At 33.7% G+C, this 14,955-nt stretch overlaps 1 protein-coding gene across 1 annotated transcript; it reads right to left on the bottom strand.

Moving 5' to 3' along the window:
• Positions 1-11,106: 11,106 nt before the first annotated feature.
• LOC136802054 (uncharacterized) lies at positions 11,107-14,500 on the bottom strand. Its single transcript, XM_067058763.1, has 4 exons — positions 14,119-14,500; positions 13,166-13,237; positions 12,720-12,923; positions 11,107-12,462 (listed from the first exon to the last, which is right to left on the bottom strand). Exons 1-4 carry the CDS (start codon positions 14,131-14,133, stop codon positions 12,100-12,102), a joined length of 654 nt encoding a protein of 217 aa, XP_066914864.1. The 5' UTR covers positions 14,134-14,500; the 3' UTR covers positions 11,107-12,099.
• Between the last annotated feature and the right edge of the window lie 455 nt (positions 14,501-14,955).

Genomic DNA, 14,955 nt, shown 5'->3' with positions numbered 1-14,955 from the left:
AACACGAGTTTGAATTGAATCCCTTTGTATACCTGTGAAACACCATAAAACTATTTTTTATAAGAACAATAAGGCTCAAAATCGGCAAAAATTAGAATAATTTAAGAACATTGCTGAGCCAAAATTTACTCAATTTCAAGCAATTTAGGGGTCAAAGAAGTAAAAATTGGGTATAACGCCTAATATACCCCAATTACATCCAATAAGTAAGAACAGGATAAGAACAATTTCAGGCTCAAAGTGCCAAAAAAATAAGAACAGCCGAGGTTCAGAAAAACTTTACTGGTTCTTAAAAAAAAAAGTGTAAAAAAGTGTAATACACCGCAACGTTGACAGATAAATAGAAAATAGCATTTTGAACATACATTAAGCTTCCATTTGAGTAATCTTGAGGTATTTGCTTCAGTTTCATGATGGTAACTTTCTTCGTAATAATCTTCTTGAGACTTGAGGGGTTTTTCTTCCAGATTTGGTGATTTGGTTTGAAGGTCATAAGACTTTGTGACGTATTTGGTGTTACTGTTTGTGTTGAAACCTAAGGAGAGAACATGAAAGATGGGAGTTAACCAAGGTGTTCCAAATCCATAGGCCAAGCAAGCGTGCAGCAACTTCGATTTTGTGAGGGCTCAATTCTTCAAAGTCGTTGTATTGACGAGCTAGTACAAAATGTACCACGGAGCAAGAATTTTAGTACAAAAAAGAATTTTTCTTTTGATTCGGTGCGTTAATCTAGGTTTGAGTTTCAGGCACAAATTATATCTCCATTCTAAGATTTTTGAATGTTTATGAGTCGCTGTCCAAACTGTGTTCTTGGAACATTTAAAGTGCATTAAGTACTTTCAGACTTTTAAAAAACGAAATCAAAGTTAAGATTAAAATATTCTGCTCTTCCACACTCATAAACTTAATAATTTGCGACTCTAAGGGATATACATTTTTGAGAGATTTTCGTGACAATCTATGCCAGGGGGGGGGGTCCATGTACAAAAAAGCGGCATGTATCATGGGGTGGGTGGGTGTTTTCAAAACTGTTTAGTACTTGTGAACTATACATGGGGGTTGTCAGGGTCAAATTCCTGATTTGCTGTTTAGTATACGTGTACTATACAGGGGGTGTCAGGGTCAAATTTTGGATTTTCTGCTTAGTATTTGTGTACTAAAAAGCCAAAATCAAATCAAATTGTGATTTATTTTAGATTTTTGTCGAAAATTTTTTTAAATTCTCAATTGTTTTTGTCAATTTTCGAGAAAATTTGTTGAAAATTCTTTTATGGGAAGAATAAAAAACTTGCCCCAAAGTTTCAAGTTTTTTGGCTTAAAATTTTTATTTTATGAAGGGGTGTAGGGGTATATTTGGTAGTTTTCTGGATAGTATATTGTACTATGTAAGGGGGTGTTTGGTATATTTGGTAGTTTGCTTGATAGTATATTGTATTATACAGGGGGTGTCAGGGTGTATTTGCGAGTTTGCCGGATAGTACTGGATAGTATATTTTAAAATATAGGGGGTGTTGGGGTGGTTTTGGGAGTTTGCTTTGCTGGATAGTATTTTTTACATTTTGTACTATAGGGGTGGGTGGGTGTTTAAAATCGAAATTTGCTACAAAGTACTGATACATGCCGCTGTTTTGTACATGGACCCCCCTGTCTATGTGAGTATTTAGAGCACCATTTCAAATTCATGATATGCACCACTGGAGAGTCTTCTGAGAACATTTAAAATTTTCTACCCAATACGTCACTTTTTCTAATTGTTTAAGTGACGTATTGGGTTGAAGATTTTAAAAGTTCTCAGAAGACTCTTCAGTGGTGCATATCATGAATTATTTGAAGCTAAAAATATATTAAAAAATCATAGCTACAGATAAAATTGATTACATTCTTTTTTTCAGCATTTCTTAAAACCTTGCTCTTTCATAAAAGACATGAGAAAAAAGTTTCATATCTTGTTGGGATAGTAAGAAAACACGAAACTACAAGAACGATTCCTTACTTGGAGCTTCTTCATTGACTTCTGAAGTATTAGATTTTGCTGGGCTTCTGAAAAATTAAATAACAAAGAAGTTTAAAGTTTTTCATTTATTTATTAAATTGTAAATTTACATAAGAGGCATTTCACTTTTCACATCTTTTCACTTATAAGGAAGTTGGCTGACGATAGATGTTAGGTACCGCAAGTGGATTGAGTTTTGCAAGCATATTTTTGCGAAACAATTATTTTCAATTTTCAAAAATAATTTAATTTTCACAGGAGTTATTTGGGACGAGATGGAGTTTTTACAAGCTCTTATTTGATTTGGTTGGTTGTTAACCAGCAATTTTGTTACTTTTTCTAAAGAACGCATCATTTTTATTACTTCAAATGACCAATTATTAAAATATCTTATAAAAACTCCATCTCATCTGTGTTATTTTCGGGAATTGGTACACATTTTTCAACTAATTTCTTTAATTTCTTTAATTGTGTTTTTAAAATTTTCACTAGCTTCCAGAAGAGGAGATACATATCATCAAACCTGTTTCTTGAAATATCTGCAAGAAGTTTATTGATAATGTTCTGGCCCTCTCTCACTTTGTCATCCATCTTTTCTGAAAAAGAAAAAAAAAAGTTCCATTTTCTTCTGAGCTTAGATAAGAATTGTAAACTTTTTTTGGCTATTAGTGATGTTACAGTGAAATAAATTGAATCACACAAACTGTTAAAGAAAATCCTAAAAAATTCGAGCAAAATATCAAGAAGTGAAATAATTTACAATTGCTACACAAAAAAGTGAAAGTGAAATCGCACGATCTGATTGGATGAAAAAAAGACCGTGTGAACTGGAACTGAAAATAATTCTTATTCTAAAACAAGATGGCGGCAAGAAAAGCAAGTCTTTTGCTTTGGACAAAAGTTTGTAAATTCTCGTTGATTTTAAGGTTTTATCTTATCTTATCTCATTTACTTTAATTAGTAGAGGCTTCTTCAATGTTTGGGGAAGGTAAGTCTATAAAAGTTATTTGTTTTTCGGTGGAAAAAAGTGTTTAAAAAAGCATTTTTTGTGCTCAAGGTTTATTTTTCTTCGCTAATTTTTGTCTTCAATCTTAAATAGATGAACGAGTATTTCACTGATGGTTATGATTTTTTCACAGAACATAGTAAAACTATTCAAGAACTTAGACTTTCTTACAGAATTTCAGTTAGTCACACTAGCGTCCCGCCAAAATGCATATGAAAGATTAATGCTGCGAAAGCGCTATATCGTTTACTTGACTCTCAAGCAAAAAAATGTGCCGCAAAACTTCTAAAGGGATTCATGAAAAAATAACCCGGCGCTTTTTAATGAAAATAACATTTTCAAAAACTTTGAGAAATTGCGTTCCCAAACCAAACGCACGTGCTGCTGCCATATTCCGTCTCTGCAAAAACGGCACTGAAAAATTTTCTAGGTACCCCTTACATAAATAACAATTACGAGTGATGTCTTTCGTCTAGTGGCATACTTTTTTCACCATACTTTCGCCACATGATTACTGCTTTTCCCCAATCAACGCTTTGCTCAGGTTAATTTCCTCTGGATTCCGGTCAAAAGAGACATTTTAGTTTTGTTTTCAGATTTTCTTTAAAACTTTAAAAGTTATTAACTAAACACGTGGATGTTTTTGAAAGCCAAAAGCTGCTTCTTTTCAAATGTGAAAACCGTTTTCCAATATCTTTTTCACATCATTTGTAGTAGGGAGGTCGGGCCTTACGCGTGCGGCATTAACAAAACATATATTTTCGAAAAATAAAAATTCAAGCTTACATATCTCAAGGAAGGAAACCTCTTTTAACATAAGTATTTTTTCCAAAGTGAAGAGAATTTATTCAGCTTTCTTTTGCAGAAAAAATCAGCACATCATATCTTCATGTTCCTTCAAAAGTTGAAAACGAGTACTTACGGGTGAGTTTTTTCAAACTTCTTGTTCGCGGCACAGCAAAATTTTTTATCCGGGGGTTCTAAAATCCAAAGCGCTAGCCACCCAAAACAGCTATCGACCTGGAATTTTTTGCATCGTTCCCCACAATAGTTTAGCTTTTGAGACGTACCACGTTCGTTGGTTGGAGCAACGTCTATTTTTCAGGAAGTCAAATTATGTACTTAAAATGCGTTAAACAAATTTTTTTATCGCACGTGAATTCTTTTGAAAGAACAATGTTTTTTCTTTGCAAATGTGAAAAAAGTAAGGATCAAGCTGTTTCCGGTGGCAAGCAGCTAAGGGAAAGATTATGGTGTAATTACCCCCGCTTACGACTCGATTCAGCTACATCTACGGAAAATAAAACTTGCACCAAACCTCCCGCGCTTTTCATAAAACACTTTCGCTTTTGGTGCCGTAATGAAGGTACAAAATGGCTGGGTGATGCGTGCACGAAAATGCTTGAAAAATTGATTGAACTTCAAAAAAAATGGAATATCTTTGGAACTTTAAAGAATTGGGAGGTAAATGACCCCTCATTTTTCTTCTGATGGTTATGGCTTTCCATTAAACTTGGTTTGGTATTCTGCAAGTAAGTTTGAAATTTCCTCTGACCACCCTATTTGTAGTAAACAAAAGTTTGAAGCTGGTTTTGGTTGACTGATTTTCAAGGTCGTGCAAGGTAAAACCCCAATTCTTGGTTTCCGTGCATGCGTGCTACATTGCCGAGATTTGGTTGAGCGAAATCCAAACTGAGTGCCAAAAAAATGAGGAATTTAGCTGGGGAGTCTTGTTACCGCCCAACGTGCGACGAAGGAAGGAGCTCTGTAAAACTGGAATATTTCAAATTGATATATTTCAAGAACTAAAACCTTTTGCCAGGTAAATGACCCCTCATTTTTTCTCTTATGATAAGGGCATAGGTTTTGAATTTGAAAAATGAGTTTGAAATTTTGACTGGCAACTGGCAGCTCTACTTTTGATTGAATGAACATTTGAAAAGTTTTTTCACCACTGCCAGACGATCTCAATCGAACGGAATCGACGATCGAACCAGTTGAACCAAATCGAACGCAATCGACTGATTGAAATTCGATTGTCGAACGCAATCGAATCTCAATCGAAGGTCAAAATTCTGGGTAATATTCGATTGGTTCGATTGTTGTTTTGTTCGACTGGTTCGATTGTCCGATTCTGTTGTTCGATTGAGATCGCCTGGCTTTATTTTTGCAGCTTCCCAACGTCCAAGCTCTCAAACATCACAAGCCGAATGAAATTACTTTCGATTTCCCGTAGAAATTATGCGATGAACAATCCGCATCCGGGGCGGGGTCAATGAATCATCGACGATCGAACGCAATCAGTCAGGAGGCACATCCTGGCAAATGAACGGGGTGAGCATTTGCATGGGGTATTCGTCACCCAGTGTAAATGAGATAGGACGTCTCAGGCTAAAAGCGTGAAAATGAATAAAAATGAACTTCAAACTGAAAAAGGGAAAAAAGGAAGAAAACTGGGAACTTTATTTTTTCATTAAAAGTTTCTTCAATCTTCAAAGACAAAATTGACCCATGGAAAAAAAATTTCATCTATGCAGTTCTTTGAAATGAAGCAAAATATTTCCAACCCGGTTCAATTAAACTGGGTATTCGGCGCTATTACGTCACTTTAGTTTTCGACCCCGTTCATTTGCCAATGGTCGCAAGTGAAAAATACCCTGTTCATTTTTACCAGGATGTGCCTGACTGGCAATCGAACATCAGTCGAAGGCAATCGAATATCAATCGAATCTGAAAATTGCGGTAATATTCGATTGAGATTTGATTGCATTCGACAATCGAATTTCAATCGGTCGATTGCGTTCGATTTGGTTCGATCGGCGATATCCGTTCGATTGAGTGAGATCGTCACAGAGAGTGTAGAGTGATGATGTGATGATCTAAAATTGAAAAATCATCCTAGAATTTTCCTTGTTTTGACCACCACCATACAACAAAGACACTCTTACTTCACTCACAATTCATCTTTACCTGTTGTTGGGATTCCTTCATTTGGTGTTGTCAGATACCCAAAAAAAATGAAAATACCACTTAAAATTCGGCGCCATTTTGTTTTGTTTTGGCTGACCTGACAGTGATACTCATACTTTTGGTAGCGCTCGCTGACCCGGGCGGGTGACAGCGGCGTGGCGGGGCGGGTCGGGGCGGAATGTGCTAAATGATTTCGCAAGTAACTGAGAGCTGAGAGAGAGATACTGCGTGATATCAAGACTGAGATTGATTGAATGTCAATCTGAATATGAGATGCCAGATGCCTGGATGTTTAATAGAATGTCTAATAAAAACAATAAAATCATCATCAATATTATAAGACTAAGAGTTATATTCAAATCAAAAGAATAAGCAACGATTTTCGATTTCGTTTTATTTTAAATTTGGGTAGTTTTTCTTTAAAAATCTTATGACATTCAATTTCAGTTAGTTTAAGGATTTAAGTCCTGTTTCGCACAACAGAAATTTGTTGTTTTCTACTTCTAGAGGTTAAAATTGATCATCATCACGAGTGAACATTGATCCGAAGCCCTCTGTTGATGGTAAACTCTGTGCATCATACACAGTCAAGGACACCTTCATATTAGCCGATTATAGGCTGATTAGCCTATCATAGGATATTTAGACTAAATTATATAGGTTATTTAACCGAAAATCGATAAAAACCTCAATTTCTGACGAAATATAAATAGTCGCGTCTATTTTTCACCATTACTTCATTGTCCAAAGCCAAAAGAATCTTTTTCACTTAAACTGATATAATGTTCAATTTTGGAAACAGAAATATGAATAAATTTACTATCCATCGGCTAACTAACCGATTATTATAGGCTAATTTTCTGATAATAAAGTGCCGTGTACAAAAATACATGTTTGTTAAAAAAAAATTTTTTTTTTAAAAAGCCCGATTTCCTTACCCTGCGCATGCGCACGCATGCGCAGTACCAAAAAGTGGAATATTTCCTAAACCAAAATTGACCCAAGGTCAAAATTTGTCATGAACATTTCTCTGACAATGAGAAACCATATATTCCTTAGAGAAGACGCGACTATTTATATTTCGTCATAAATCAAGGTTTTTATCGATTTTCGGCTAAATAGCCTATATAAAATAGTCTAAATAGCCTATGATAGGCTAATTTGAAGGTGTCCTTGACTGTACACAGTAGACGATGTTATCGTCCGCTACAGTGAAAGCAAAGACGGGGAAAAATGACGGTATGGCATTATGGCGGTATACGGAAAAAGATCAGCGGTAGAGTTTCGAAGAAACGGATGATAACTCTTTGGCATGAAAAAGGTTTTGCAGTTTTGCTTGGACCAGGCTTCGGCATATTAGGCGTGCGATCGCACGCGCACGCCCCCGCACACGCCTAAAAGCCTTTTAGGCGTGCAATTTATCACACGCCATAAATCATGAAAACCTAGCGAGGCGTGCGATCAATCGCACATGCAAAAATTTATTCTAGAATATTTTTTCTGCTTGTTGAAAGAAGATCAAATATCATTTTCTACTTTAATCATAAGAACCAAATAGATGAAAGATAAACTTTCCTTTACTCTTTCAAACTGCTACATGTATACAAAATTTCTTATAAAAAAGTTACTCTAATGGATACACATCTTCTCTCTCCTCTTTCTCTCTAGCCTGGAGATCCATGCTATGATTTCTTATTCTATATACTGATGGCGAAATATCAGATTTAAAAAAAAAATACGCAGACGGGTTCCTGTCTACTTTCTCTCATACTATGCTTTTATGGTTGTTTATTTGTAGCAAAATTACGATTTTACTATTCAACCAAAATTTTACTATTCAACGAAATATTTCACTATTTAGTGCAAACGAAAATATTATGGTTCAACCAAATTTTTGTATTCAACGAAATATTTTACTATTTAGTGCCAACGAAAATATTATGGTTCAACCAAATTTTTGTATTCAACGAAATATTTTACTATTTAGTGCCAACGAAAATATTATGGTTCAACCAAATTTTTGTATTCAACGAAATATTTTACTATTTTTTAGTATTATGGTTTAACCAAATTTTACTATTCAACGAAATTTTTTACCATTCAACAAAATATATAAGTGTTCAACAAACATTTTACCATTCAACAAAATAAGAATAAAACACAGAACAATCAAATCTCGAGTCTGTTAACTGTAATGCAAGGTAATGTTCTCCTACCTTCTTCTTGAATTAATCAGAGCTTTATTCACATACTGATATAAGTAAGTTATGAAACATTAATCTTGCTTTAATCCATCAATTGACTTCCTCTTGTAGTTGTAACTCAAAACCATCACATAACCACAGGACACCAACTGAGCAAATTCTTGGAAATGAATGAAACTCCTCGGGCCGGGGGGGGGGGTACTTAGGCAAAAATGGATGATGAGTATGTGCGGACGGTAAGGGTCGGTTTTTCACCTTTCAATAGTCTCTCTAAGGGTCGGAAAAATCAGAAAGTTTTAAATTAGTCTCTCTTAGGGTCGGAAAATTCAGGATTTTTAGGAAATTTTTTGATTTTGAATTGTAATAAAGTCTCTCTAAGGGTCACCTTTTCAGCAAAAATCAGTCTCTCTAAGGGTCGGTTTTCAGAGGTCCCGTCCGCACATACCCTTTATTCGCCAACCCTAGTACCCCCCCCCCGGGTCCTCGGGTTGGAGTTCTGCTCACGTCTCACATGTGCGGATCATTGCGTGTAATCAGAGATTTGGGAAACAGTGTTCTGCGTTTTATTACTCTTCCATGGAGAAATTTTGGTTGAACGAATATTTTTTCATTGGCACAAATTTTGACTATAGAAATATTTCGTTGAATAGTAAAATTTGGTTGAACCATAATATTTTGGTTGGCACTAAATAATGAAATATTCGTTGAACAGTTATATATTTCTTTGAATGCTAAAATATTTCGTTGAATAGTAAAATTTGGTTGAACCATAATATTTTTGTTGGTACTAAAATATTTTCGTTGGCACTAAATAGTGAAATATTTCGTTGAATAGTAAAATTTTGGTTGAATAGTAAAATCACAATTTTGCTACAAATAAACTGCCATATGCTTTGGTCTTCAATAAACAAGCCTTTCTCAACTGATCTCAAAAATAACTTTTGCTGCGAGATTTTTCGTCTCTCTAAAACCTTTTAAAAAAATCACTTTTGCTGTATGATTTTTCCTCTCTCAAATCTTTTTCCTTCCCTCTCGCATGCTATGTTTATGAGTTCCATGCTATGTTTATGAGGTAGTTGGTTTATGACAAACCTTCTTAAGTTACTTTTGCTGCATGATTCTTCTTCTCATTTGTTTTCGAATGGAAGAACGAAAAAGTTGTTATGAGTTCCAAAGAATGGTCTGCGTCAGGTGATTGGAGTGAAGTTGGGGAGCTGCTGGATGTGGATGGTGTAGTCAATGCCATCCAAATTAATCCGCCCAGCTTCGCCAAAATATGCCTGGCAAAGATCAAATCCGTTGCGAATAGTAAGAAAACGGAGCAAGTAATGACGAAAGAAGAACGGGAGGAATGGACTCGCTTTGTGGAGAAATCGATTCAGAAGGAGAAAATGTACCAGCACCCATCACTCGACCTATCGAAATCAAAAGGGCCCTGTAGCTTGTCTGAACTTGGGACGCAATCCCCGAAGGAGAGAAAAAGAAATTTGGATGAAGAGGCTCGATTCAGCCAATTAATGGAAAAACACAACAAAAAAATTTCAAAGGTATTAAACTTATGTTCTTCATTTTTGGTGGCATGCTTATTTTTTGGCTTGATTATGCTGAACTGCCTTCTTTAAAATTAAAAATGAGAAGTATTAAGTTGCAAAAAAGTTCAATATACCTTGAATCTTGTAAGGAAATCGAAGGGGTAATGAATTATGAAAGAAATTTAACAAAATCTAAAGTGAGCAAATCCTTTAATGATTATAAATAAATAAACATTTAATCAACTTTCATTATTCTCTTTTCAGGTTTACCTTGATAGAAGAAAGACTGGGGATAAGCCACCAACAAAACCTAGGGAAAAGAAGCAAAAAGTTAAAACTTAAATTTTATTTATTTTTTTGTTTTTCTAGGGAAAGTAATTACTTGTTTTGTGAATTTTGCGCCAGAGGTTTTACCTATGACAATTGCTCCACTAAACTAACTCGCCAATGTTAACTAATTTTGAGTGTGTTTTTTGTAATGTTTTCCATTTTTGCTTTTGATTTTTTTGCGGGGTCTTTTGAAAGTTTTACGATACTTTTTTAGTAATTTCATCTCTTGCACTACGTCATTAGGTGTTTGTTCAAAATCAAAGTAAATGAAGGAACATGTTTTTATTTCCCATTAGATGAGTGATTGTAACAACTTTAATATTATTAGGCCACTAATTTTTTACATGTCTAGATTTTTAAGCAAAAATATTTAATGAAATTCTTGAAAAGCTCTATGATTTCATTTCCTGTTTTATTTGAGAACTTTGGATTGTTTGGAAATTTTCGACCAAATACCTATTCAAAATTTCTACTGAGATGATCCAAAATATTTGAGTGCATCCCGAAAGTTTTCTTCGTCAAAATTAATAGTAGAATTATTAATAGGAATAAGTGTTTGGCTAAAATGGCTAAAATTTTCGGATCAGAAAAGCTTAAAAACTATTGTGTGCCTCCATCCCCTCGCTTACCCCCAAAGAAGAAGATTTTAATCAATCCCAGGGAAGGGATGGGAGTAAGGGATCTTTAAATGACGGCAAGAGCCTTGAAAAAATTAGTTTTTAAAGTCAAACCTTTACAGTTGATCGTTGTAAGGTTTCTTTGCAATTACAGTAGAATCTCTCTAACTCGACACTCCGCTATTCGAAACTTTCTCTAATTAGATCAAATTTTGTGGTCCCTTTCACTATGGACCATTTTCAGAAATAACTTATTGAGTGGTATTAAGATGGACTGCTTTTTTAAGTTCGAATTAAAGAAAGATTAACGATTTAATCGTTCGAAACTGTCAAGAAAGGAATTTTGCTTGCAGAGAATTTTGCATTTTAACAAATTGATTAGAAGGAGACATTGCCATGGTCACCGTGAATTGATTATGCATATCGACACTATTATTTTATGAAATATATCGTTTTTATTTGAAAAAATAAACCTAGATAAATGGGTAAAAATAAAATGTTCGTTGCATCAATAAATAAAAAATATATTTCCTATAACATCAATAAATCTATCGTTTTTATTTGAAAAAATAAGCCTAGATAAATGGGTAAAAATAAAATGTTCGTTGCATCAATCAATAAAAAATATATTTCCTATAAAATCAATAAATCTATCGTTTTTATTTGAAAAAATAAGCCTAGATAAATGGGTAAAAATAAAATGTTCGTTGCATCAATCAATAAAAAATATATTTCCTATAAAATCAATAAATCTATCGTTTTTATTTGAAAAAATAAGCCTAGATAAATGGGTAAAAATAAAATGTTCGTTGCATCAATCAATAAAAAATATATTTCCTATAAAATCAATAAATCTATCGTTTTTATTTGAAAAAATAAGCCTAGATAAATGGGTAAAAATAAAATGTTCGTTGCATCAATCAATAAAAAATATATTTCCTATAAAATCAATAAATCTACATAAATGGGCGTGGTAAGACTAAACAATTTACAAAGTACAACAAAAATAAAATATATGCAATGTGTCAATAAATGTACACGTTTTCTTATAAGGACATCCTACATTTTTGAAGCCTTGATGTTCTTATTTTCACCATTTTTTGAGTATTTTTATTCAATTTTCTGTGAAGCCTTAAAATATGTTCTTAACTTATATTAAAATATTTTGACAATTGAAGCCTTGTGTTTGTTTGATTTGTTCTTGTAAAAAACGTGTATGTTGCATCAATCAATAAAAATATTCCTACAAAGTCAGTAAATTTACATAAATGGGCGTGGTAAGACTAAACAATTTACAGGACAATATAGAACTATAGGACAATAAAAATACTCTTAAAATATACATACAAACATACTTAAAAACGTATACAAGTTTTAAATACACCTACTACATCAATCAAACCTTGTAAAAAACCAACAAAATTACAAAAAATATAAAAAAACAACTTTAATGATAGAAAAATCCGGAATTTGGATCAAAAAACAATGGTTGTTGATGCCGTGGCTGCTGTGGATAGTAAAATGCACCATTATTCGATGGGAGAGGGCGTTGAGATGTTTGTTGAGGCGGGGTTGGAAGAGCAATAGCAATAGGTGGTTTCACGTCATCTTGCTGGTAGTCTGTCAAGGTTTTGGTCTCCATGTTATCATCATCTTTTTCTTGTTTCAACGGGCGGTAAATAAAACGCCTTGGTGGATTATAAACGTCGTTGCTTTGTCGGTGTTCATTGCTCCTTCTCATTTCGTGTTCGATGACCGCTTCCTGTGCCATCACGATCTTTACACTCTCGTCTGCTACACGCTCCTTGAACTGAATAACATAAAAGAAAAAGTTTTAAATTATAGTCATCATCATTATTATAGTCATAGAAATTTTAGATACTCTTATAAAAAAATCGGTTGATGTTGAAGTTTTGGTTACAGCCAAACTCAGATGCAAAGGGCAAACATGGAGGAGAACTATACTAGTTGACATAACATAGCGTAAAGGGCCTTTAACAGAGTAATTTACCCCTTATGACTTTTCAAGTGTATTTGAAAGATCAACGAAGCAAAAATCATAGCAACCTCTCTTTTTACAGCAGGTCCAACAACGATGCGTTTTCCCAGCATGTAAAAATCTCCAGCCGATAAAACAGTTTTGGCATCGGTAGCACGGGAGAAAGACACGAACCCAAAACGTTTCGATTTCTTGGCATCGTCTAATACGACCTTTGCCTCGATGACCTCGCCAAAACAGCCAAAATATTCGCCGAGAGAAGCAGCTGTTATCTAAAGAATAAATAAAAAGTTTACAAACCAGACAAACATCACTAATTGAAACACTTTCGAAGCCTTCAAAACAAACCCATCTAGAGGCTCAAAAACAGTGTTTTGCTACACAAAATAAAATTTATCCTTCCCTAATAGAAAACGGTATCTCAAATTTTAATTTCATAAAAAAAGCTTCAGTATGATAAGGTAGTCTGGTGCTGAATGTGAGAGGAAGAAAAAATATGCATTATTTGACTTACTCTTGCGGGAAGGCATCCGACAAAGATTTTATTCGGGTAATGAGTTCCGTAAAGAATAGATGCGTGTTCGCCCTATAAAAGAATAAAAACAAATAAAATCTCTAATTTCACACATTAAAATTTCGATGCAATCAACGCAGAAGAGTGTAGAATAAGAAGCGCCTCGAAGGACTTTTAAGGGCTCTGACCATAGTCAGAAAATTAATTTTAGTATCTGAACGTAAAAGTTATGTTTTAGATTCTTTAACACTTTTAACAAAGAATTGCGTTTATAAATTGCTTTTTAATCAAATCTCTTAAGAGTAATTAAGAATTTAATTGCAAAAATGACGTTATGAACTTTAAAAAGACGTTAATAATATGTTGCATCATCTTCTTTTATAAAAAGTGCTAAGTTTTAATGGGTAATTAACTATTTTGTTTCGAACTCTTTTCAAAATGTCCGCAAAGAATTGAACTTTTCTAAATTTTGCGGAAAATTTTTCTAAAAAGATGTGTCAACAGTTATGACTGTTTTTTTAAGCATAATCAAGATGAAAAATTGAAGAAAAACCACTATTTTGAAGATTTCGAGACAAAGAAGCATTTACAAAAATTTTCCGCAAAAATTTTTATTGTTCGATAAAAGATACACCATCTACTACGAAAGTTTTTTCAAAATGTTTTTTCATCGCCGAAACTAAGCTCTTCAAAGTTGAAATACTCTTCCTCGCAAAAGTCTTCATTTTCTTCTTCATCAAACTTTTTCAATGCAATTTTTGAATTTTCAGATTCAGGAATAGTTTGTCTAACTGAAAATGTATAACATGTCATAGTTTTGTTGGTTACATCAGTCAGAAAACACATTTTAAACACGGCAATTATGAAAAATTCACTATGGTCAGAGCCCTTAAAAGACCCAAAAAATCCCTCAAAAACGAATGTCGAATTTCTAATAAAAGTAATTTACGTACCATATCGATTTCCATGATGAAGCAATTAAATTAAATGAAGAATCGACAGTGTGAGAATAATGAAGAGTGTACGTGCTTTTGAATCGTATCGTATGCAATGGTGATGAGAAGTGTTTGACCAAAAATGTCATTTTCTGTTTAAATACGTGAGCAAGTTCCTTTCCAAACCTCTGTGGTAAAAAACAAAAGGCTTTGGTTTAAAGCATTGTTAGTATTGTCCATATAATCTCATTCTGGCTTCTGATTGGCTCCTACAAAAGAAAAATTCAATTTAGTATCCAGACTAGCTGTGATATTTGTTTTTTAATTTCGAAACTGAGGTGTGGAGCCACGAGGTGCAAAAACAGTTCAGAGAAAAAGCAAAGAAAAAGATAATTTTAACACGATCCACTAATGACGTCACAGTGTTAAAAGTTTAATCGTTTTTAAACAACGCTCTCTTTTGTTGAAAATAATAAACAAATCTAATAAGCGATTTACGTCATAGCAAAGATAGTTCAAAATAAAGTCTTAAGGAGAGCAATTACTTCCATATAAGGAATAATAACAGGAAAGAAACACTTTTTATTTGAATATATTTTATTCAACCTTTTTTGTTAGAAAAACTTTGAATTTTTCGAATTTTGAAAGATGTGAAAATATAAACTTTCAGATCTTTTTGTAAATTAACAAGCATGTGTTTTGATCAAAAATTCAAATGAGAGTTATTTTAAAACTGTCGAAAATTAGACCCTTAGTTTCATAGGTCAGCAGTCACTGCTCCCAACCGCTGGAATAATAAGGGATTGCATTAATTGGTGCAACTAGTACTTTGACTTAATCTTATCATTTTTCATT

The sequence above is a fragment of the Clytia hemisphaerica genome, unplaced genomic scaffold (assembly GCF_902728285.1).
Source record: "Clytia hemisphaerica strain Z4C2 unplaced genomic scaffold, Clytia hemisphaerica genome assembly, whole genome shotgun sequence".
In the NCBI taxonomy this organism is placed as follows: Eukaryota; Metazoa; Cnidaria; class Hydrozoa; order Leptothecata; family Clytiidae; genus Clytia; species Clytia hemisphaerica.
This window is presented reverse-complemented; position numbering and strand designations above follow the sequence as displayed.

Excerpts from the sequence above, each read along its gene's own strand:
- LOC136802054 (XM_067058763.1), bottom strand. Across the intron at positions 12,924-13,165 it reads TCGGATGCCTTCCCGCAAGA|ATAACAGCTGCTTCTCTCGG; the intron begins GTAAGTCAAATA and ends TTTATTCTTTAG. Across the intron at positions 12,463-12,719 it reads GACCTGCTGTAAAAAGAGAG|TTCAAGGAGCGTGTAGCAGA; the intron begins GTTGCTATGATT and ends TATGTTATTCAG.